Source organism: Oryctolagus cuniculus, chromosome 8 (assembly GCF_964237555.1).
Source record: "Oryctolagus cuniculus chromosome 8, mOryCun1.1, whole genome shotgun sequence".
Classification (NCBI taxonomy): Eukaryota; Metazoa; Chordata; class Mammalia; order Lagomorpha; family Leporidae; genus Oryctolagus; species Oryctolagus cuniculus.
This window is the reverse complement of record NC_091439.1, coordinates 39,375,141-39,398,087: the sequence shown is the minus strand read 5'-3', so window position 1 is coordinate 39,398,087 and position 22,947 is coordinate 39,375,141. Positions and strand designations below refer to the sequence as shown.

The window sequence follows — 22,947 nt, the reverse complement described above, 5'->3', positions numbered from 1 at the left end:
ATTTAAAGGTGATAAATTGAAATGATTTCATATAATATTTTGTGGGAAGATGCTAAGATATTGCTTTGAGAGAAATTTACAATTTTAAATATATTTATCAGAAGATACACAAATTGAAAATACCAAATTAAACATTTGACACAAGAAATTAGAAAAGAGCAGAGCTGGACTAAAGGAATGAGGATGAGGAAAATAATGCAGATGAAGACACAATTCTTACCCTTCTGTATTGATGTAATTATAACCAAACTATCAAAGCAGTATTAAAATCTTTCAAATCAATGTGGAATTCATACCAGTGAATTCTAATAGCTTCAATTCTCTAGTAATTATCACTTCACATATAAGGCTTACCTATGTCTACCCCTTTCCACTTCTGAAATGTTGCCATCTCTGACTTTCATGCTGACTTACATGAAAAAAAAGATCAGTTCTCAGGATTGCTCAGAAAACCTGTGCCATAAAAGCAGTTCTTCTGCTTAGCAAACAAGCTCTTCAGTTGTTTCAGCTATTGAGTAAAGGCGTCTCCCTTGTGACACTATCAGTCTCAAAGATATTGTTATTCATTTCCATATGGGGACAAATACAAGGATGATCACTGATGACTTATCTGTGTGGCAACACAGTGGAGATAAACTGTGTGCATGGATAGTTTGAAAGTAATGAATACAGAGAAACCCAAAAAGTCAGAAACAAAAGTTCAGAAGCACTCGTAGCAACATGTATAAATATTAAAAGCACGGTGTTTGGTAAACAAACAAACAAAACCCCTCAGAAATAGGATGATACATGTATGCATCAAATCACCATTTTTCTTATTAAACATACAGGTCAGAGGACAGCACTTTGACATAGTGGTTAAAGCTGCCATCTATGGTGGCAGGATCCCATATGGATACTGGTTCAAGTCCCAGCTGCTCCATTTGCAATCCAGCTACCTAATGTGCATGGGAGAGCAGCCTAAGATGGCCGAAGTCCTTAGACCCCTGCACTCACTGGGAGACTCAGAAGAAGCTCCTGTCCCAGACTTTTGCATGGCGCATTTCCTATCGTTGCAGCCATTTAGGGGATGAACCAGTGATGGCTCGCTCTCTCTCTTTCTCTGCAGCTCTACCTTTCCAATAAATGAGATAAATCTTTGAAAAAATACAAGGCAATAATACAACCTTTTGCAAGACCATAAAAATATATGCAAAACATACACCTTGCACATATTAGTATGCTCAGAATGTAATTGGAGTGCAGAATGCTAAGGGAATAAGGTAGATAAAGGTAAGGTGAGGGGCCGGCACTGTTGTGTAGCAGGTAAAGTTACCGCTTGCAGTGCTAGCATCCCATGTGGGCACTGGTTCAACTTTCCGCTGCTCCACTTCTGATCCTGCTCTCTGCTATGGCCTGGGAAAGCAATGGAAGATAGCCCAAGTCCTTGGGCCCCTGCATTCATGTGGGAGACCTGGAAGAAGCTCCATTGTGGTCATCTGGGGAGTGAACCAGTGGATGGAATACCTCTCTCTCTGCCTCTCCTTCTCTATCTTTGTAACTCTCACTTTCAAATAAATAAATAAATCTTTAAAAAAAAGTAAGGTGAGCAAACAAAAAAGTGGAGGAAAGGGAGGGGTGAGGGAAGGTGCAAGGAGAAATGCAAAAGCAACTAGAGAAGTGGAAAAAAGTGGAAAAGAGAACAAAAAGAGGAAAATGTGGTCTGGAACAATACTACCAGTACTACCAGTACTATGATGTATACTACCATATGTACTACCAGTACATATGATGGAGAAGCACGGTTTTCCTAACCTTCACCTGGGATCTAAAACATAAAAAAAATCCAGGCATTTAATGAAATAATGATAGTAAATGTGTGCAGAACACAAAGTGCTATGAAATTATTTAAGATATTAATTACTAATTAAAAATAGGTTCTAAGGATCATTTGAGCTGTGCTTTCTGATATCTTCCATTTTTGGACATAAGAATGTGTTCTCACATAGAAAATTAAAAATGATGGATATCTTCTCCCTTAGAAATATTTAACTTTCTCTTCATTGAAGGTTTAGATCAAATAATTATTTTCATAAAAGAAATATTTGGCGGACAAGTAAAAATTTATGTCATGTGTGTCTTCAAATGGCAGTTATTTGAAAGAAGTGTATTGTGAGAAATAACTCTCTAATTACTTATTAATATATTAATATATTTCCTTATAATATTTAGCTGTTAATATATTCCATGGTTATTGCATGTTTTATGAATAAAATTACTTCATTACTAAATTTCATTTTAGTTTTCAGGGAGCCATCCCAACTATTTATCATGCATTGGACTAACACAATTTTCAAAACCCAAGGAAATCTTGAAATGAATAAAGATGACACCATAGCATGTCAAAACTTATTGGCTGTAGTAAAAGAAGTGTGAAGAGGAACGCTTATAGCAATTAATGCCTACATCAAGAAATTGGAAAGATATCAAATAAATGATCTAACAGTGCATTTCAAGGAACTAGAACAAGAATAAGCCAAACCAAATATTAGTAGTGGGAGGAGAGTAATAATAAAAATTAAAGAAGAAATAAATGAAACAAAAGATACAAAAGATAAGAAAAAGAAAAAATTATTTTGTTGAAGAAATAAGCAAAATTTATAAACCAATGATGCAAAAGAACAAAAAACAAACCAAAAAAAAAAAAAAAAGTGGGGGAAGAAGACCAAAAGTAATAAAATTAAAGATGAAGTGAAAGTTGTTACAATTGATGCCAAGGAAATGAAAGGAATTAATAGGAATTATTACAAGCAGTTTTATGCCAACAAATTGGAAAATCTTAAAGGTATGGATAGATTTATGGAAATATACAATTTATCAATTTGAGGCATGAACACATAGAAAACCTAAGTAAACTAAAAACCAAGATGGAGATTCAATCAGTAATAAAGACCCTCCCAAAAAGGAAAAACCCAGGACTGGATGGGTGCACTGTTGAATTCAACCGATCTATAAAGAAGAACTACTCCCAATTTTTCTTAAACTATTCAAAGTAATTGAAAGGGAGGGACTCCCCCCCAAACTCCTTCTATGAGACCAGCATCACTTTAATTCCAAGTAGGAAAGAGAACTATAGACCGATATCCCTGGCAAACATAGGTGAAAAGATCCTCAACAAGATACTAGCTAACTGAACCCAAAAACACATCAAGAAGATCATCCACCTAGACCATGTGGGATTTATCCCAGAGATGCAGAAATGATTCAACATATGTAAATCAATGAATGATCCATCACATTAATAAACTAAAGAACAAAAACCACTTTCTCTCTCTCTCTCTCTCTGTCCACTCTGCCTGTCAAAAATAAAAAAATAAAAAAAGAACAAAAACCACATGATTATTTCAATAGTTGCAGAGAGAAATCATTTTACAAAATACAACATCTGTTTAAGATTTAAAAAAAAAAACTTAAGCAAATTGGGTATAGAAGGAACATATCTCAACACAATCAAGACAATATATAACAAACCCACAGCCAGCATCATGCTGAATAGGGAAAAGTTGGAAGCATTTCCACTAAGATCCAGAAGCAGACAAGGATACCCACTTTTACCATTACTATTCAATATACTTCTGTAAGTTTTAGCCAGAGCCATTAGGCAAGAAAAATAAATCAAAGGGATGCAAATTGTAAAGGAAGAAGTCAAATTATCCCTATTAACAGAGGACCCGATTCTATATATAAGTGAATCAAAAGACGCCACAAAGAGATGACTGGAACTCATAAGAGAGTTTGGCAAAGTTACAGGATATAAAATCAACACACAAAAATCAATAGCATTTGCATACACAAAAATGTCATGGCTGAGAAAGAACTTGTAAGATCAGTACCATTCACAATAGCTACAAAAATTTTAAATGCTCTGGAATAAATTTAACCATGTATGTAATACCAGGGCATTCCAATTCAATCCCATCAAGGTGGCATGTACCAATGCCATCTCACTAGTCCAAGGGATCAATTTCAGTTCACAATTAATCATAATGATAGGATTAAGAATCAAAGGGATCACATAAACAAGACTAGTGTCGGAAAATACTAACCGATAGAACAAAAAAGGGAGAGAACAATCCAACATGGGAAGCGGGATACACAGCAGACTTATAGAATGGCAGATGTCCTAAACAGCACTCTGGCCTCAGAATCAGCCCTTAAGGCATTTGGATCCAGCTGAAAAGCCCATGAGAGTATTTCAGGTATGGAAAGCCAAGACACTCTGGGGAAAAAAACAAACAAACAAACAAACAAAAAAAACCACAAAACACCTAAGAAGGAGGTACCTTTCTCTGAAGGGAGGAGAGAACTTCCACTTTGACTATGACCTTGTCTAAATATGATCAGAGTTGGTGAACTCAAAAGGCTTCCATCACTTTGGCAACTCATGACTGGAGCCTAGGGAGTTGCCATAAATAAGAGTGTCAAATCATTAAGTCAACAACAGGAGTCACTGTGCACTTACTCCTCATGTAGGATCTCTGTCCTTAATGTGCTGTACATTGTGATTTAATACCATAACTAGTACTCAAACAGTATTTTTCACTTTGTGTTTCTATGTGGGTGCAAACTGCTGAAATCTTCACTTAATATATACTAAACTTATCTTTTTTTTTTTTTTTTTTTTTTTTTGACAGGCAGAGTGGACAGTGAGAGAGAGAGACAGAGAGAAAGGTCTTCCTTTTGCCGTTGGTTCACCCTCCAATGGCCGCCGTGGCCGGCGCGTTGCGGCCGGCGCACCACGCTGATCCGATGGCAGGAGCCAGGAGCCAGGTGCTTTTCCTGGTCTCCCATGGGGTGCAGGGCCCAAGCACCTGGGCCATCCTCCACTGCACTCCCTGGCCACAGCAGAGGGCTGGCCTGGAAGAGGGGCAACCGGGACAGAATCCAGCGCCCCGACCGGGACTAGAACCCGGTGTGCCGGCGCCGCTAGGCGGAGGATTAGCCTAGTGAGCCGCGGCGCCGGCTTTAAACTGATCTTCTGTATATAAGAGAAATGAAAATGAATCTTGATGTGAATGGAAGGGGAGAGGGAGCGGGAAAGGGGAGCGTTGCGGGTGGGAGGGAAGTTATGGGGGGGGGAGCCATTGTAATCCATAAGCTGTACTTTGGAAATTTATATTCATTAAATAAAAGTTAAAATAAAACATGTATGTGAAAGATTTCTGCAATGGAATTTATAAAACACTAAGGAAATAAATAGAAGAAGACACACACGCAAATGAAAAAAAATCTTCCATGTTCATGTATTGGAAGAATTAATATGATAAAAATGTCAATACTACCCAAAGCAATTTACAGATTCAGTTGTATCCCAATCAAAACACTAAGGACAATCTTACCAGACCTAGAAATAAATGGTGCTAAAATTCATATGGAAACAGATGAGACCCTAATACCTAAAGCAATCTTGACAAGAACAAAGCAGGAACCATCACAATACTAGATTTCAAGACATACTACAGGGTAGTTATAGTAAAGACAGCCAGGCACTGGCTGTAAAAAATAGATATGTAGACCAATGGAACAGAATAGGAACCCCAGAAATTAATCCACACATCCACAAACAACTAATCTTTGACAAGAGAGATAACATCAATCCCTGAAAAAAGAACAATCTCTTTAACAAATGGTGCTGCGAAAATTTTATCTCTGTGAGTGGAATTATTAAACAAGACCCCTACCTTACACATTATAGAAAAATCAACTCAAAATAGATCAAGAATATAAATCTACAACCTGAAACATCAATTTACCAGAGGAAAACATATGGGAAACTCTGCAAAGACTTCTTGGAAAAGACCCCAAAAACACAGGCAATAAAAGCAAAATAGGCAAATGGGATTACATAAAGCTAAGAAGTTTCTGCACTGCAAAGGAAACACTCAACAAAGTGAACAGGCAACAAACGGAATGAGAGAAAATATTTATAAACTATGTATCTGATAAAAAATTAATATCCAGAATGTGTAAAGAACTCAAGAAACTCAACAACAAAGCAATCTGGTTAACAAATGGGCAAAGGACATGAACAGGCATTTTTCAAAGGATGAAATACAAATGGTCAAGAGATAGGAAAAAATGCTCAGTATCTCTAGCCATCAGCGAAATGCAAATAAAAACCACACTGAGGTTTCACATCACCCCAGTCAGAATGACTATCATCCAAAATTCAGAAAACAATAAATGCTGGCAAGGATGAGGAGAAAAAGGTACCCTCATACTCTGTTTGTGGAAATGCTAACTAGTATAACCATTATGAAAGACAGTGTGGACATTCCTCCGAAATCTGAGAATAGATTACTATGTAACTCGGCCACCTCACTCCTGGGAATTTACTTCAAATAAATAAAATCAGCATATGAAATAGTTATCTGTAGCCCCATGTTTATTGCAGCTCAATTCACAATAGCTAAAATATACAATCAACCCACATGTCTATCAATTGATGACTGGATAAAATAATATGGTATATATACACTATGGAATACTACTCAGCCATAAACAAAATGAAATCCTGTCTTGCAACACAATAGACACAACTGTTGAGACCATTATGCTTAGTGAAATAAAGCAGTTTCCTGAAGACAAATATCATGTGTTTTCTATGATATGTAGTACTGAATGTAGGATATAAAAAAAGTGTAAGAATGAAACTGACATCTTATGATTTGATTACTGCTTTTAGCCCTTATCTATACCCCTGTGGGACAGTGATGTTTCTACTTTTTATTTGTTGAACATTATGGGTGGTGGTGAATTAGTCATTCTAATTGATTATAAAGTTAATTGAAATTATGTCATTGCAAAAATTAAAGGAAAATAAGAAAAGAAAGAAAGAAGGAGGAGGGATTGAGGGATGGAAGGAAAGAAGTATGATTGTCTTCATAGAATTGCACCTACAAAATATATGAAATCTGTTCTCTTTAATGGAAATTAAAAAATAAGAAACAATGGAGAAAAATAAAAATAAAGTCTAACAAAAGCTTCATTACTCTTCTTTAATTAAAATCATTCTCCATATCTCACTTTAAACTTCATACTCTTTGATAGTCATGAGTGTATTTTATTTATAAGTGAATGTATTTCTTTGACGATAACATCATGGGAATATTCTGCTTCTACTTATTCAAATAACTAACTGCTTAAATAATTTTTGATAAACCTCTTTTGAAATTGTCCAAAAAGTTATTTTGTGTACTGAATACATACATATTTTTCTGTATTACTTTGACACACCTTTTTTTTAATTAAAAATACATAATGTTACACAGATATTCCCATTTCACATGCCCCCCCCCCAGGTTAAATTCAACCATCAATAATGCTTATTGAATACCACTGAGGCAAAGTCTAAAGATTAGCCCACATATTTGCCAAACAAACAACTTAATAAACATAAGTGCATGATCTCCTACACCACGAGTCTGAAGGATCTCTTTCTACCCCTTCCTGCCTGAATGGTTGAATTGTGACACACAACCCAACAAACAAAAAGCCAAAAACAATCTCATAAAATCACACATAGTAAACATGGTTTGTAAATATTTTGGCTATACTTTAGTTAATCAATAAACCTTTCTTGACTAACTTACACAGGAAGTACTAGTGTTAATATTGTAAATTGTTAGCAGAGATATGACTTCATAGAAAGGGCTTAAATGTATTTTTAAAAGGCTAGAGTCTAATATTTTCAAAAGTTTTCCAGTCTCAAAAATACAGAAATGGTTAAATCTAGCTTTCTTGTCTGTTTCCAATTCCCTTATTATATTACAGCAGAGGGATATGCAGAAGTGAATGTTCTAACTTAAACAAAGGAATTGGTGATAGTTTTAGAATTCTGGTTTCCATATACTGTGTCAGTTTGAGGTTACAAGCTGTCTGCATCAGCAGGACTTGAATTTGCTGTCTTGCCCTATTGCTCTTGTTTTTTCTTTAGCTTAAATAAAAAAAGGCACCAGGAGATTCTTAAAGATCTTTTTCTTTGCCACTATCCCTAGGCAAGTAGGAGGAATTAGCCTTGTAACCGGATCCTTCCAGACTCTGCATTTAATTTTAAGCAAGAAACCTGGCCTCTAGAACTGTTAAGACTGTCAGAGAACAGCAGAGGGCAGTATTTACTCATGCCTGAACCGTCTCTGCGCGCAGAAAGTTTGCAGCTTGGAGAGGCCTGTGTGGTGGAAATGTATGACACATGCCCTATATTTGCATTGTTTGGCTTAAACTCCTATTTTCTAAGTGAGTTCCCTTAAAGGGGAAAATATTGAGCTGATTCCTTTTTTTTTTTCTTTTCAAGAAGTGATGCATATCACCACAAAAATGACAGGGGAATTAACAGAGTCACTGACGTGGCATGTCGACACTTTTTTTTTCGTGGTGTCACTTAAATCCAATTGTATTGATTTCTGTTTTGTCCTATGATTGCTTCCCCTTTATCCAAAGCAACACAAAACTTCATTAAGATTTCTTCGGCTACAAAATGTCGAGGGGGCAATTCTGCATCAGGGCTCGACATTTCCCAGCTGACTCTGCAACAGGAACAGGAGTCCCTGCTTCCCGAGGACCGCCTTTGTTATTGTGGCAGAGACACTGGGGTTCGCCTCTTGGCAACCTGGACTCCGGCTGGGAGGGAAAACAAACCCTCGCGAGCCCGGGGAGCGTCCCCAGCTTTTCCTGCAGGAAGTTCCTAGTGCGTTTCGTGCTGGGGTCTCGGTGCCCATGGTCACTTGGGACGGGGGGCAGGCGTGGGGAGAGGGGGGGCAGGTTTCTTGGGTTGGAGCCCGCCCTGGGCTGCAGAGAGCCCACCGTGTAGACAGAGAGGCAGAGGAGGGGGGCGGGCTGGACGGCTGGGGCGGATTCCATCGGATCTCGGCGTCTTGCACAGAAAGCGAAGGGGCAGGAAACGGTTAAAGCAAATCTGCGCTGTGCATTCCCAGACAGGCTCTGCTTAATCCTTCCTCCCCGCGTTAACAGACCCTCACCCCCCGCCTTTCTTTTATTCCCCTCAACCCCCTTACCCCTGAGTTATGGCTCGCCTCACAAGCGAACGGGCCGCCCCCAGACCCCGCCGCTAAAGTTATTTATCTGCAAACCTGACCCCACCCCCATCTATTCTGTGGCAGCCTCGTGCTGTTAGAGCTCTGAGGCCGGCCAAGATTTAACCAAAAAGGGGGAAGGAAAAAAAAAAAATCCTCCACACACACACACACACACACACACACACACACACACACCCTTCTTAGCGCCTCCGCCTCACTGGGCTCGCGCGCCGAACCGCCTCCTGCCCTCGGGGAGGCAGGTTGATTGGCATCCCGACGAGCCAGTCGGAGGCCGAGCAGGGCAGAGGGCTCTCGAGGTAGGAGGGCCGGGCGGGGCCGCCGGAGCTGCGGCCCAATGGGGCTGGGGCGAGGGAGGGGCAGAAGGTGACAGGACCGGGAGCCGGGGGGCGTCCGGGCGAACTAAAGTGCGCGGATCAATGAGTGGCGAGCAAAGTTTCTGAGTCCCGCGGCGGCTCGCGGCCTTCCCGCCCCCTCTGTTTGTGTTGGGGGCGACGCGCGGTGTGCGTGTGTGTGTGTGTGTGTGTGTGAGTGTGTGGTGTGTGCGCGCGTGTGTGTGCGTGTGCGCGCAGCGGGGAAGGGGCGGGGAGAGCGGGAGGGACCCGGCGCAGCCTGCGAGGGGGCTCGGCGGCGAGCTCCAGCGCCACAGCGTTTCCACCTTCGGCCCCGGGCAGGCGAGGAGGAGAGAGCGCGCTGACAGGCGCCGTCCGGAGCCGCGGAGGGCGCCCGCGGTGAAGCTGCGACTGAGGGGGCCGACCACCCCCCCGCCCCAAACAAACAAACAAACAAACAAAAGCCTGGTGGATTACAAAGTGAAAGTGACACGGGACCATAAAAGCAGAGATAACGGGGGCGCCCGAGTGGGCTTCCGAGCCGGGCCGCCGGCCGACAGCCAGCCCCCTGCCCTGGCATGCTGAGGGGAGGGCACGCGGGGACCGCGCGCTGCTCCTGCCCGACCCCCGAGCGGCCGAGAAGAAAGGGGGAGCTGCGTTCGCTGTGGATGTACAAATGACGGGTCGCCGGGCGCGCCCGCGGCAGAGGTGAAAAGATGCCCAGCAGCGCTGGCGGTTGCCTGTACCCGGCCACGGGCTCGAAGCCGCAGCAGGGGCGGCGGCGGCGGCGGCAGGGCAGGGGCCGGCGCTGAGCGCTCCCGGGGGCCGAACCCCAGCGCGCAGCGGGAGCGCCTGGAACGCGGCTCTCGCGGCGCCCGGGCCTCGGAGCGCAGCTGGAAGGGGCGGCCCGGCCCGGCTCTCGGGGCGCGGGGGGACTCGCGGACACCCCTTGCTCAGCAGCTCCGGGGGAAGGAATTCGAGTCTCCCGGTTCCTCGCCGCCCCTCCCCGGCTGCGCAGCCGTGCTTTCCGTCGCCCCCGACGCGGGCCCTTCCTCCCCTCTTCCCGTGTCTTCGCTGTTGGGTAAGTTCTGAAGTTTCTGAAGACGATCGCTCGCGATGACTGCTCCTGTACCTTAGACCCAGGCAGCACACAGCCAGCCGGGCGAGAACGCCCAGACTCTCTCCGGATTCAGCAGAAGGGACGGTGGGGGGTGGGGGGGAAAAAGAAGAGGTTTGAGGAACTTTTCTGGGAAGTCGGCTCGCAGTGGGTGTCCCGCGGAATGCTTGGCCGCTTTTCTCCAGGGCATCCTCCGCGCCTTACTCCTGCCACTGGCTATACCTGGGGTCCTGTGCTGGCGCCACTTACTTTGTCTGGACCTGAGGGTCTTTGATATAGCAGAGGTCTCAGAGCGAGCTGAGGTGTTTAGTTTTGTTTTGCTTTTTTTTTTTTCCTTTTGTTTTGTTTTGTTTTGGCTGGCGCTACTTAATCCCCGTACATATCATCCTGCTTGCTTCACCCCTTGCTTCTCTTCACCGCGCGTTCCGGGGAGCCAGGACCATGGACTTGGCGGCAGGCAGGGTTGCTGGCCGCCCGTGGCTCCCGCTGCACTCACTCTCAGTGTTTCAGCTGCTTCGAGTCCTTTGGCTGCTGTCACTGCTCCCGGGGCCGGCTTGGGTCCTCGGGGCCGAGCAACGCCAGGTGTTCCAAGTGCTGGAAGAGCAACCTCCTGGCACCCTGGTGGGCACCATCCAGACGCGCCCGGGCTTCACCTACAGGCTCAGCGAAAGCCACGCCCTGTTTGCCATCAACGGTAGCACCGGCGCCCTGTACACTACCGCCACCATCGACCGCGAGAGCCTGCCCAGCGACGTGATCAACCTGGTGGTCCTTTCCAGCGCGCCCACCTACCCCACCGAGGTGCGAGTGCTGGTGCGGGACCTCAACGACAACGCCCCGGTCTTCCCAGACCCTTCCATCGTGGTCTCTTTCAAGGAGGACAGCAGCAGCGGGCGCCAGGTCATCCTGGACACCGCCACCGACTCGGACATCGGCTCCAACGGCGTGGACCACCGCTCCTACCGCATCATCCGGGGCAACGAGGCGGGCCGCTTCCGCCTGGACATCACCCTGAACCCCAGCGGCGAGGGCGCGTTCCTGCACCTGGTGTCCAAGGGCGGGCTGGACCGCGAGGCCACGCCGCAGTACCAGCTCCTGGTGGAGGTGGAGGACAAGGGCGAGCCGAAACGGCGGGGCTACCTGCAGGTGAACGTGACGGTGCAGGACATTAACGACAATCCCCCGGTCTTTGGCAGTTCCCACTACCAGGCGGGGGTGCCTGAGGACGCGGTCGTGGGCTCCAGCGTCCTCCAGGTGGCGGCGGCGGACGCGGACGAGGGCACCAATGCGGACATCCGTTATCGGCTGCAGGACGAGGGGACCCCCTTCCAAATGGACCCGGAAACTGGGCTTATCACCGTGCGGGAGCCCCTGGACTTCGAGGCCCGGCGCCAGTACTCGCTTACGGTGCAGGCGATGGACCGAGGCCTGCCCTCCCTCACCGGGCGCGCCGAGGCACTCATCCAGCTGCTGGACGTGAATGACAATGACCCTGTGGTCAAGTTCCGCTACTTCCCCGCCACCTCACGCTACGCCTCGGTGGATGAGAACGCTCAGGTGGGCACCGTGGTCGCTCTGCTCACCGTGACTGACGCCGATTCCCCCGCAGCCAACGGGAACATCTCCGTGCAGATTCTGGGGGGCAATGAGCAGCGCCACTTTGAAGTGCAGAGCAGCAAGGTGCCAAACCTGAGCCTCATCAAGGTGGCCAGCGCCCTGGACCGCGAGCGCATCCCTTCCTACAACCTCACCGTTTCCGTCTCAGATAACTATGGGGCGCCCCCTGCCGCCAAGGTCCAGGCGCGCTCCTCGGTGGCCAGCCTGGTGATTTTCGTCAACGACATCAATGACCACCCTCCTGTCTTCGCGCAGCAAGTGTACCGAGTGAACCTGAGCGAGGAGGCGCCTCCGGGAAGCTATGTGAGCGGAGTGTCTGCCACCGATGGCGACTCTGGGCTCAACGCCAATTTACGTTACAGCATCGTCTCCGGCAATGGACTAGGATGGTTTCATATCAGCGAACACAGCGGCCTGGTGACCACTGGGGCTGCAGGAGGCCTCGACCGTGAACTCGCTTCCCAGATTGTCCTGAACATCAGCGCCCGGGACCAAGGAGTCCACCCCAAGGTTTCTTATGCCCAGCTTGTAGTAACCCTCCTGGATGTGAATGACGAGAAGCCGGTGTTTAGCCAGCCAGAAGGCTATGATGTGGCTGTGGTTGAGAATGCTCCAACGGGGACAGAACTGTTGGTGCTTGGGGCCACTGATGGGGACCTGGGTGACAATGGGACAGTGCGCTTCTCCCTACAGGATGCTGAGACGGACCAGAGGTCCTTCCGTCTGGATCCTGTGTCTGGGAGGTTGAATACTATATCCTCCTTGGACAGAGAGGAGCAGGCCTTCTACTCCCTGTTGGTTGTGGCCACAGATCTGGGCTCCCCTCCGCAGTCATCAATGGCACGCATCAATGTGAGTCTTCTGGATGTGAATGACAACAGCCCTGTCTTCTACCCAGTCCAATACTTTGCTCATATTCAGGAGAATGAGCCTGGAGGCAGCTACATCACCACAGTGTCTGCCACTGACCCAGACTTGGGTCCCAATGGAACTGTCAGGTATACGATATCAGCTGGGGACAGGTCTCGGTTTCAGGTCAATGCTCAGAGCGGGGTTATTTCAACAAAGATGGCTCTAGACAGAGAAGAAAAAACAGCTTACCAGTTGCAAGTAGTGGCTACCGATGGTGGCAATTTACAGTCTCCCAACCAAGCGATAGTGACCATCACTGTATTGGACACCCAAGACAACCCACCTGTATTCAGCCAGGCTGCCTACAGCTTCGTGGTTTTTGAGAATGTGGCTCTGGGCTATCATGTGGGCAGCGTGTCTGCATCCACCATGGATCTCAATTCCAACATCAGTTATCTCATTACATCTGGGGATCAGAAAGGTATGTTTGCTATCAACCAGGTCACTGGGCAGCTTACCACAGCAAGCGTGATTGACAGAGAGGAACAATCCTTTTATCAGCTGAAAGTCGTGGCCAGTGGGGGCACAGTGACTGGAGACACTGTGGTTAACATAACGGTGAAAGATTTGAATGACAACTCTCCCCATTTCCTTCAGGCAGTAGAGAGTGTAGATGTGGTGGAGAATTGGCAGGCAGGTCATAGCATTTTCCAAGCTAAAGCGGTGGACCCGGATGAAGGTGTAAATGGCATGGTGCTCTATAGTCTGAAACAGAACCCCAAGAACCTGTTTGCCATCAATGAAAAGAATGGTAATATTAGTTTGCTTGGGCCCCTGGATGTTCAGGCTGGCTCCTACCAGGTAGAGATCTTGGCGTCTGATATGGGCGTTCCCCAGCTCTCTTCTAGTGTCATCTTAACAGTTTATGTCCATGATGTTAATGACAACCCGCCAGTGTTTGACCAGCTTTCGTACGAGGTCACCCTCTCTGAGTCAGAACCTGTGAATTCTCGATTCTTTAAAGTGCAAGCTTCTGATAAGGATTCAGGAGCAAATGGTGAAATCGCATACACCATTGCTGAAGGAAATACAGGGAACGCTTTTGGCATATTCCCAGATGGTCAATTGTATATAAAAAGTGAACTGGACCGTGAACTTCAAGACAGATATGTGTTACTGGTTGTTGCTTCTGACAGAGCAGTGGAACCCCTTAGTGCTACTGTGAATGTTACTGTAATTTTAGAAGATGTAAATGATAACAGACCCCTTTTTAACAGTACCAATTACACATTTTACTTTGAAGAGGAGCAGAGAGCTGGGTCATCTGTGGGCAAAGTGAGTGCAATAGATAAAGACTTCGGGCCCAATGGAGAAGTAAGGTATTCTTTTGAAATGGTGCAGCCAGATTTTGAGTTGCATGCAGTCACTGGGGAAATTACAAGTACACATCAGTTTGACAGGGAGTCTCTTATGAGGCGGAGAGGAACTGCAGTGTTTAGCTTCACAGTCATAGCAACAGATCAGGGGCTCCCTCAGCCTCTCAAGGATCAGGCCACTGTGCATGTTTACATGAAGGATATAAATGATAACGCTCCCAAGTTTTTAAAAGACTTTTACCAAGCCACGATATCAGAGTCCGCAGCCAACCTGACACAGGTCTTAAGGGTCTCCGCTTCAGATGTTGATGAAGGTAACAATGGACTCATTCACTATTCTGTAATGAAGGGAAATGAAGAAAAGCAGTTTGCCATAGACAGTACCTCTGGTCAGGTAACACTAATTGGCAAATTGGACTATGAAGCAACACCTGCCTATTCACTTGTCATTCAAGCTGTGGATTCAGGGACAATCCCCCTCAATTCAACCTGCACCTTAAATATTGATATTTTAGATGAAAATGACAATACCCCTTCTTTCCCTAAGTCTACGTTATTCGTTGATGTTGTTGAAAACATGAGAATTGGTGAACTCGTGTCCTCTGTTACTGCAACTGATTCTGATTCAGGTGACAATGCTGACTTACATTACAGTATTACTGGTACTAATAACCATGGGACATTTAGCATTAGCCCAAACACTGGGAGTATTTTTCTTGCCAAAAAACTGGACTTTGAAACACAGTCTCTGTACAAGTTAAATATAACAGCAAGAGACCAAGGAAGGCCTCCTCGTTCGTCTACAATGTCAGTGGTTATACATGTGAGAGACTTTAATGACAACCCCCCTAGCTTCCCTCCTGGAGATATCTTCAAGTCCATTGTTGAGAATGTTCCCATTGGTACTTCCGTCATTTCAGTGACTGCACACGATCCCGATGCAGATATTAATGGACAGCTAACTTACACGATCGTCCAGCAGATGCCAAGAGGCAACCACTTTGGCATAGATGAAGTCAAAGGGACCATATACACTAATGCTGAAATAGATCGGGAATTTGCTAATCTCTTTGAGTTAACTGTAAAAGCCAATGATCAAGCTGTGCCAATAGAAACTAGACGGTATGCTTTGAAAAATGTGACCATTTTGGTTACAGACCTCAATGACAATGTCCCAATGTTTATATCACAAAACGCCCTTGCTGCAGACCCATCTGCTGTGATTGGGTCTGTGCTGACGACCATCATGGCTGCCGACCCAGATGAAGGTGCTAATGGAGAGGTGGAGTACGAGATAGTCAATGGAGACACAAACACCTTCGTTGTGGATCGGTATAGCGGAGACTTGAGAGTGGCTTCTGCACTGGTGCCTTCACAGCTGATCTACAACCTCATTGTGTCAGCAACAGACCTTGGCCCTGAAAGGAGGAAATCAACCACGGAATTGACTGTGATTCTTCAGGGTCTTGATGGCCCTGTTTTTACTCAACCCAAGTATATAACTATTCTGAAGGAAGGGGAACCCATTGGTACCAATGTCATATCAATAGAAGCAGCTAGCCCCCGAGGATCTGAAGCACCGGTGGAGTATTATATTGTTTCTGTTCGCTGTGAAGAGAAGACTGTTGGACGTCTCTTCACAATTGGACGACACTCTGGCACAATTCAGACTGCGGCCATTCTGGACCGGGAGCAGGGAGCGTGCCTTTACCTGGTGGATGTTTATGCCATAGAGAAATCAACTGCTTTTCCCAGAACACAGAGAGCAGAGGTAATGATTTTTGTATTAGTTTTTTTGGTTGTTGTTGTTGATGTGTTTTCTAGAAAGAGTGTTTTATTAATACTCTGTAACTATTTTTATTTTCAGTTTACAAATAAGAGGAACATATAACAGTATTCTGTCTTAAAGACTAAGAATTTTGTAAAAGTTCATTTTAGTTGTGGTTTAAACTAAACAACTATATATTTTTTCACTTTATTCTTCACCTCACAGCAATCATATGTTTAAGTGTGTGGGGGAGGGAAACGTTAGCTGTTTCAGAAGTGAACTAGAACCCACTAGTCCCAGCTAAGACACTGAACTAACCTAGACGCTGTTCTGTAGGGAAGTTTACTAGAGGATGGGCTGGCTCAGAGTTAAGAAATCCCTATTCCAAAATGAAGAGCTTCGGTAGAAATCAGCCTTATGCCCTGGCTTTTTGGGAGGAGTGTCAGTGGTGGACAGACTGACAGTTTCCATCAGGACAGTGCTAACTTTCACATCCTCAGCAGTCTTGGCAGGTTCTTTATAGACAGTGACGAATTTTAATGTGCTGAGCCAAAGTTTTGGGAAATTCCTGATTTCGTCTGCCTCCACATTTTAGACACTATCTTCTGGCTTGGGGTAATCCTTTCTCTTCCCTCTTAAACTAAAACATGCACTGGGCTGTTGAGACAAAACTGTGTTGTTCAATACCTTGGAATAGGCACATGTTCTCTCTGCTAGTGACTAGGAAATTGGTGCTCTACAGCATTTGCTGAAAGAATTCCCAGGTTGGTCTTCGCTGCAGTATACCTTGGATGACTACCTCCTCGTGTCATTGGTGTGTTTTCTAATAGAACTATTTCCAATGTTGTTTTGATGATAAACTAGAAATGATACCACTATGCTCTGCAAAGTTCTTATTTGCTGTTTTCTGAGTTCTTTTTTTTTTTTTTTTCTGTTCCTTCTCTCCTCAAAGATATCCTAATGTCACTCAGCCAAAAACACAAAATATCAATGTGGTTTGTGATATTTGGCTGTGATCCAAGCACAATATGCTGGTGAAATTGAGGCTCGTGTGTTTGTTTTCTTGCTTTCTTTTCTTTTGGGGGCAGGTGGAGGAATTTTTTTTACTTTAAAATGTTAATTTAGTATGATTATGTTTTGAATCCACTGTAATTTTTTTCATAATGCCTAGTTATATGTTTTCAATGCCTGGGCCTGGAACAGTATATTCATGGCTTATTAGAAATAATTAGAGATACAATTCTTCATAGAGATAAAATTCCTAGAGGTATGATTCTAAGTGAAATTCAGTTTTCTCTTACATACATAGCCTTGAAAGTCTTTCTAGGGCAAGCATTCTGTTTTACTTAATTATAATTCTAAGGCTCTTGACATAGATCTTATCTATTGCACTGTTTGGCTTAACTCATGCCATGATTTATGTAATTTTATTTTGATCTGGAGTTATCCTTCTCCTAAACCCATACCCTGTCTCTACCTTCCTTCCTTAAAATGGTTTCTTAGATGAAGAGATTTGATTAGTCTGAAAGCAAAAATATTAGACAATTAAGTCATTACAGATATTAGATGAATTTCTAGGCTGTAAAACAAATTGTAATTAGGTAATGTTATTTGATTCAGTGCACTATATTTTACTAGAAAACCATGCAGAATGAGAATAAATGTTCATTGTTATCAGTAGAAGGTATATTGCTCCTTGTCCTTTACTCATTAGATATACAAAGATTGGTTAAGCATAAATGTATTAAATACTGCTGTCTCCACAATAGAGATGAAGATTAAAAAGTAATATTGATAAATAATTTTGTTATTAATAGGGAATGATATGTTTATTACTTATTGTTTACCTTAATATGAAAGGTTATATTCACATTTACTGCATTCTATTTATTTAAAAATCCAGGCAGACTTCAATATAATTTTTACCTAAAAAAAGGTAGAGTGTCTTTTGTGAACTGAAGTGCTGAAATTGCAAATCAAGTTTGACTTCTCAAGCTCCATCCACTCCTAAAATTAGAAGCAAATATGTTTCTCCAAGCAATATTGAAATTAGTAGTTAGGAGCTGAAATTTCATATTAGTATTGGTTGTACACCTATCTTTCAAGTATATACAATAAAGTGTTTTTTCCCTTTCTGTTCAGTAACTTACTGTGATTCTGCAAAAAAAAAAAGAAATTATAAATTATCCCTTACCAGAGGCAATGTTTTAAAATTGTTTCCCAAGTCCAGATTTTGTCCAGTGCATTTTAAAAAATTTATTCATGTACACTGATAAGAGTCTGGGTTGCTTACTCAGGTTTCTGGCCTGAGTCCTGGCTGATCACATTCCACAGGCAAGCAGAGGGTCAGCAGGTAAAGAAAGAAACATTTAATCAGCATTCTTTTCCTCACTGTGACCCTTGCTGTGAGGAGCTCAAGACTGTAACTCTGATGTTGCTCATCCCAGAGATTTGTCCAGTTGTATATTTTTTGACTTACCCTAACCCTCTAACTGTCGTATCTTTGAAGGGAGACTTCTGAGTTATAGTCACATCATTTATTATCCATTTATTTTATCTCTTTATATTTTTGGAAGAGAGTGCACATAGTCCTGATTATCTTCTAATGGTTTGCAGCACTTTACCGCCATTTTTCTGGGTCCAACCAAAGAGTAGCCACGCAGTATTTCAAAAACCATTTCTGGACCAACACTGTGGCGCAGCTGATTAAGCTGCCACCTGCAGCGCCGGCATCCCATATGGGTGCTGGTTGGAGTCCTGGCAGCTCTGCTTCTAATCCAGTTCCCTACTATATCACCTGGGAAAGCAGCAGAAAGTAGCCCAATTGCACCCATGTGGAAAACCCAGGTGAAGCTCCTGTCTCCTGGCTTCCGTCTGGCCCAGCCCTGGCTGTTGCAACCATTTGGAGAATGAACCAGCAGATGGAAGATTCTCTCTCTCTCTCCTCTCTCCTCTCTCTGTTTCTCCCTCTCTTTCTGTAACTCTGCCTTTTGAATAAACAAATGAATCTTTTAAGCAACAACAGCAACATAACACAAAACACAGGTCATTTCTTTTAATATGCTTTATATAGGAACATACAGTTTAGGGACTTGGACTTGGCTGGGCCCAAGCATGGTCAGGGACTTTGCTTTACTGATATTTGATGTGTCAGAACTCTGTCTATTACTTGATGTGTACTGGATGCTCAGTTCATATTTTCGTAAGGAGATGTTGAAAGAGCTAAGATCAAAACATTTGTTCTGGTGCCTCAGCATAAATCAACATAGAAATTCTGGGGCAATTGTGAGACTTAGTAAATTTAACTCTCTACATTAATTGAACTGAGGACAGAATATACTAGTTATCTCTCTCTAAATGAATTGTCAGAAAACTCAAAAAATGAAGAGTCGAACTTAATTGGTAGTCTGATATGGAACTTAGTGTTTAAAAGGAGGGAAACCAGGTATATGCATTTAGGTAGCAACCACGTTGCAGTTCTCAGATTTGCTGGTCTCAGGATGGCTTCCCACTGTTAGGAACCCTCAGGAGCTTTTTGGTTATATCTGTCTTATCTATTGATATTTACCATTTGGAATATTTTAACTGAGAAAATTTTAAGATGCTAATTAATTTGGGACAGGCATTGTGGCACTGTGGGTTAAAACCACTGCTTGCTACAATGGCATCCCATATCTGATTGCCAGTCCTGGCTGCTCTGCTTCCAATTCAGCTTCCTGTTAATGAGCATGGGTTGGCAGTGGAAAATGATCCAAGTATTCGTGTCCCTGCCACCCACATGGGAATCAGGATGCAGTTCGTTTCCCTTGGCTTTAGCCTGGCCCAGACCTGGCTGTTGCATTCATCTGAGGAGTGAACAAGTGGAAGGATGAGTCTCCCTTTCTGTATATCAGTGCCATTTAAATAAATAAATAAATCTTTAACAATGCTTTAACCTTTTACAAATTAAATTAATGACATTTTAATTTTATGTATAAAGCTTTATTTTTCCAAACCAAAAAAAAAAAAAAAAAGACTGCATTGTTCTACATGTTAATAAATTCCTTTTTTTTCTTTTTAAGAATTACTTACTTTATTTAAGACAAAGTTATGGGGAGGGGGAAGAGAGGACAGAGAGAGAGAGAGATGTTCCATCCACTGGTTCTCTACCCAAATGGCCACAATGACCAGGTTGGGAAGCCAGGAGCCAGCAGCTTCATCCACATTTCCCATGTAAGTATAGGGGCCCAAGCACTTGGGTCACCCTCCATTGCTTTCACAGGCACATTAGCAGGGAGCTGGATCAGCAGTAGAGCAACCCTGAGTTGAACCAGTGCCGATAGGGGATGCCAGTGTCACAGGCTATGGCTTAACCTGCTATGCCACTACGTTGCCAAAAGAAATCTCTTTAATAGAAGATTTTGGTTCAATAGAATATAGCTGGATTCTCAAATCTTGTTCAATACATGGCAGTATATTGTTCTTTTTGTTAAAATATTCAAAAAGAAACCATCCTCACACCAGACATTGATTTAGATGATGGAAAAGTACTCATAAGTTGAGTTGATATTCTTTTCAGTTAATTAGCAACTTTTGATACTATATCAGAAGTCCACAAATGACGTGTTCTTAAAATTTGTGATGTTAAAAATGAAACCATATCAATGAATTGTCATGCTCGTTTACATAAAAATGAATTGATGTAATTTGCTTCCTGAACAGCTTTTTTTATACCTGTTACAGACTTGGGTATTGATCATTTGAAAAATATTGGTATAACTGATAAGGATTTTATCATTTAATTATTTTTTTAAATTGTTAGTTAGCACTGTGTGTTTTATAGTATACACAAGGGGTGGGGAGCATCCAACCTGTGGGCCATATAAGGCCCATAAATCATGTGGTCTGGCCCTGCTCAAGTAACCAGGGGCAGGACTCTAAATTAAATAAATCTATAGCAGGCTCATTTTAACTTGATAATTTTGTATGAACCATGAGTGATGCTCTAACTATTTAAATTGACTTCGGCAGAAAAAAGGCTCCCCAACCCAGTATACACTATGATGTTTTGAACTTTGTGGAATGATTAAATCTAGCTAATTAACAAGTGTATTGTCTGGCATAGTTGTGTTTGTGGTGAGAGCACATAACATCTACTCTTTAACGTTTTTAAGTATGTAATGGATCATCATTAACTGAAGTCACCTTGCTGTGTGGCAGATTTCTTTAAATTTACTCCTCCCGTCTCACTGTAATTATGCATCCTTTGATCAAATCTCCTCCTGAACACCCAAGTCTTTGGGAACCACTGTTCTATTTTCTACTGCTACCAGAGCAACTTTTTAGATTCAACATGTGAATGAGATCATACAGTATTTCTGTGCCTGGCTTATTTCACGTAATATAATGGCCTCTGAGTTCATCCACATTGCTGCACAAGGCAAGACCTCATTTTTAAAAATGATTTATTGATTTATTTATTTGAAAAACAGTTACAGAGAGAGAGAGACAGAGGGAGAGACAGGGAGAGGGAGAGAGATCTTGTATCTGCTGATTCACTCCTCAAAAGGCCATAATGGTGAGGGCTGGGCCAGGCTGAAGCCAGAAGCCAGGAGCTTCATCAGGGTCTCCAACGTGGGTAAGTACTTGGGCCATCTTCCACTGCTCCCCTAGGCACATTATCTGGGAGCTGGACTGGAAGTGGGGCACTTGGGACATGAAACTGGGACAATATGAGATGCTGGTGTCAAAGGGAGTGGCTTTACCCTCTAGCCACAAGCGCTGTCCCCAAGATTTCATTCTTTATTATGACTGAATAGTATTTGGCTATGTATACATGCAAAATTCTCTTTACACATTCATTGTCTAATGGACACTTAGATTAATTCCATATTTTGGCTATTGTGAACATTTAGTGATAAACATGGAAGTGCAAATATCTTCAACACACTGATTCCAATTCCTTGCATACATGACTGGTAGCGGGACTTTTCTGTCAGATGGCAATTCTATCTTTTGCTTTTTAGGGACCATTCATACTGTTTCCCATAGTGCATGAACTAATTTACATTCTTGCCAACAATGCCTAAGTGTTCCTTTTTCTCTATATTCCTACCAGCATTTGTTAGTTTTTGATTTTTTTGATAATGGCCGTTTTAACTGTGATAAAATGATATCTCATTGTGATTTCAATTTCAGTTTCCCTGATAATTATTGAAATTGAACTTTTCTTTTTCATATACTTGATGCTCACTTGAGTGTCTTCTTTTGAGAAATATCTATTCAGATTTTGCACATTCTAAAATCAGGTTGTTTATTACTTGGCTATTGAGTTGTTTGAATTATTCATATATTTTGTGCATTAGGTCTGTATAGTTTGCATAGATCTTCTGTATTATGTGAGCTGTCTTTTTACTCTGTTTTCTTTGCTGCACAGATGCATTTTTTTTTTTATTTTTGACAGGCAGAGTGGACAGTGAGAGAGAGAGACAGAGAGAAAGGTCTTCCTTTTGCCGTTGGTTCACCCTCCAATGGCCACCGCGGCTGGCGCACTGCGGCCGGCGCATCGCGCTGATCCGAAGCCAAGAGCCAGATGCTTTTCCTGGTCTCCCATGCGGGTGCAGGGCCCAAGGACTTGGGCCATCCTCCACTGCACTCGCAGGCCATAGCAGAGAGCTGGCCTGGAAGAGGGGCAACGGGGACAGAATCCGGCGCCCCGACCAGGACTAGAACCCGGAGTGCTGGCGCCGCAAGGCAGAGGATTATCCTATTGAGCCATGGCGCTGGCTACAGATGCATTTTAGTTTGATATAAT

General features: G+C 43.4%; 1 protein-coding gene across 1 annotated transcript in view; it reads left to right on the top strand.

Moving 5' to 3' along the window:
• Window positions 1-10,822: 10,822 nt before the first annotated feature.
• The window catches only part of FAT4 (FAT atypical cadherin 4), a 172,165-nt gene continuing 160,040 nt past the window's right edge, over window positions 10,823-22,947 (top strand). Inside the window, exon 1 of the mRNA XM_051820332.2 lies at window positions 10,823-16,157. Within this exon, the coding sequence (XP_051676292.1) occupies window positions 10,983-16,157 (5,175 nt within the window). The 5' untranslated portion in view covers window positions 10,823-10,982. The remainder of the gene's footprint in view (window positions 16,158-22,947) is intronic.